Source organism: Drosophila eugracilis, unplaced genomic scaffold (genome assembly GCF_018153835.1).
Source record: "Drosophila eugracilis isolate 14026-0451.02 unplaced genomic scaffold, ASM1815383v1 contig_353, whole genome shotgun sequence".
Lineage (NCBI taxonomy): Eukaryota > Metazoa > Arthropoda > Insecta > Diptera > Drosophilidae > Drosophila > Drosophila eugracilis.
Genome location: NW_024573209.1, coordinates 222,180 through 223,895, shown reverse-complemented (window position 1 = coordinate 223,895; position 1,716 = coordinate 222,180). Strand labels below are relative to the sequence as shown.

At 37.1% G+C, this 1,716-nt stretch overlaps 1 protein-coding gene across 1 annotated transcript; it reads right to left on the bottom strand.

Moving 5' to 3' along the window:
- Positions 1–277: 277 nt before the first annotated feature.
- Positions 278–1,191, bottom strand: LOC108110572. Its single transcript, XM_017219669.2, has one exon. It carries the CDS (start codon positions 1,046–1,048, stop codon positions 278–280), a length of 771 nt encoding a protein of 256 aa, XP_017075158.2. The 5' UTR covers positions 1,049–1,191.
- Positions 1,192–1,716: the final 525 nt, after the last annotated feature.

The window sequence follows — 1,716 nt, the reverse complement described above, 5'->3', positions numbered from 1 at the left end:
CGTATGAGAAAGCAGACTCTATTAAAAGTTTTAGACTTTCCGAAGTAATTTTCTCCAAGACTTGTTCCCCTTAAGGCTTTCATAACTTTGGACTTGCTAACTAATTTCTTAGGACTAATGATCCTCAAACACCTTATATACCTTTTTAAGTTTGATCATCATGTTTATCTTCATCAACGCTTCTCTAGTTAGTATCAGTTTTGAAGTAACAACCACTACAGAACTCAAAGAAAGTACAGTAAGATATAAAATTTTACTACAAGGTTATGATAAAATATTATTCAAATGATTTCACGGTAATTTTTCTTTTCTTGTCGTCATCATCATCATCATCATCAACATCATCATAACCTTCAGTGGTTGTGGTATTAAAGTAAGCAGCGTTTTCAGAGATATAAAATGCAGAAATCCGTCCAGCAATCAATATGAGTAAATATCCGATATACAGTACGGTGGCGATGAGAAGTGCATCATCTTTGACCAGAAACTCAAAGTTTTCGTAGGTAATCAGTAAATGGGATATCAGCAGAATTATCACACTGGCAATAAAGACACTAACAGCCACATCCTGCCAAAAATACCAACCCTGGACAATATCCATAACTTCAATACAATAAGCCAGAACAAAGCCCATGGCTCCCACGACTGCCAACTTAAATGGGTTGCCATAGAATCCAATCCAAATTAAAAAGACACTAATGACCAGTACGATCACAAGGGCCAGCAGAGCCACGCACATGATGATGATGGCACATATTAGATTCCATTCGAGCAGAAAACTGGCAGCTCCAAGTGTCAGCAATTCATAGCAAATGATTATGGCAATGAAGTTAAATGGCCTCGCGTACTTCAGTGCCTCGACCATATGGATAATGACGAGCAGTCCGAACGATATGAAAAAGCAGGTGATCGTAAAGGCCATGATACCCTTCGCATAAAGGCACATAATCATCCATTGCGGCAAGGCCACCAGCAGGAAGAGAGCCAGATATAGCATGGTGCATCCAACGAATCTCCAAAGCGTTATACCACTTTCATTATCCGCCATAGTACGGTTTAACAGTGGTTACGATTGATACTCTTAACTTAAATAGCTTATGTCTTTAAGCGTAACTAGGAATTTTGGACATATTTATACAAAATAGCAATAGAGTTTTTTTTGGCATTACAAATATTAGATGTAAGATTCAAAGCAGGTAGGATAATAAAATTAAGTAGGAAAAACTTAGACAATCTAGATGCTTAAAGCCTATGCTATGATTCCTCATTTTTGTAAATGCTCGCTCCATATGGGCTCCATGATTTTTCGTGTTCCTCTTTCCTCAATCCGTCACCAACTGCAATTTATTTTGTTCTTGTTTCTTCCTCGATCATCTTCAATCTCATTGCTATTCCACTAACAGTGTTTGGCTTTCCTCTTTTCGCATCAGTTCATCGCTAACTGTAATATATTTTGTTCTTGTTTCTTCTTTATTTACCCTCGAACTCCTTGCTATTCCACTAACATTCTTGGTTTTCTTCTTTTTGTCTCATTCTGTCGCTAACTGTAAAATATTTTGTTCTTGTTTTTTCTGGATCATTCTCTAAAACTTGCACTGCAATTCATTCTTTGTAACTTCTGCTTGCACTTTAGAGTTTATTTCGCAACGGAATTTAAAAATAGTTTTTGTTTCTTTCAGTGCACACCTGCAAGCCAACAGCGTAATATGTGCACGT

What these genes read in the sequence shown, in the direction of transcription:
- LOC108110572 (XM_017219669.2), bottom strand. Translation starts at nt 1,048, where the DNA reads ATGGCGGATAATGAAAGTGGTATAACGCTTTGGAGATTCGTTGGATGC.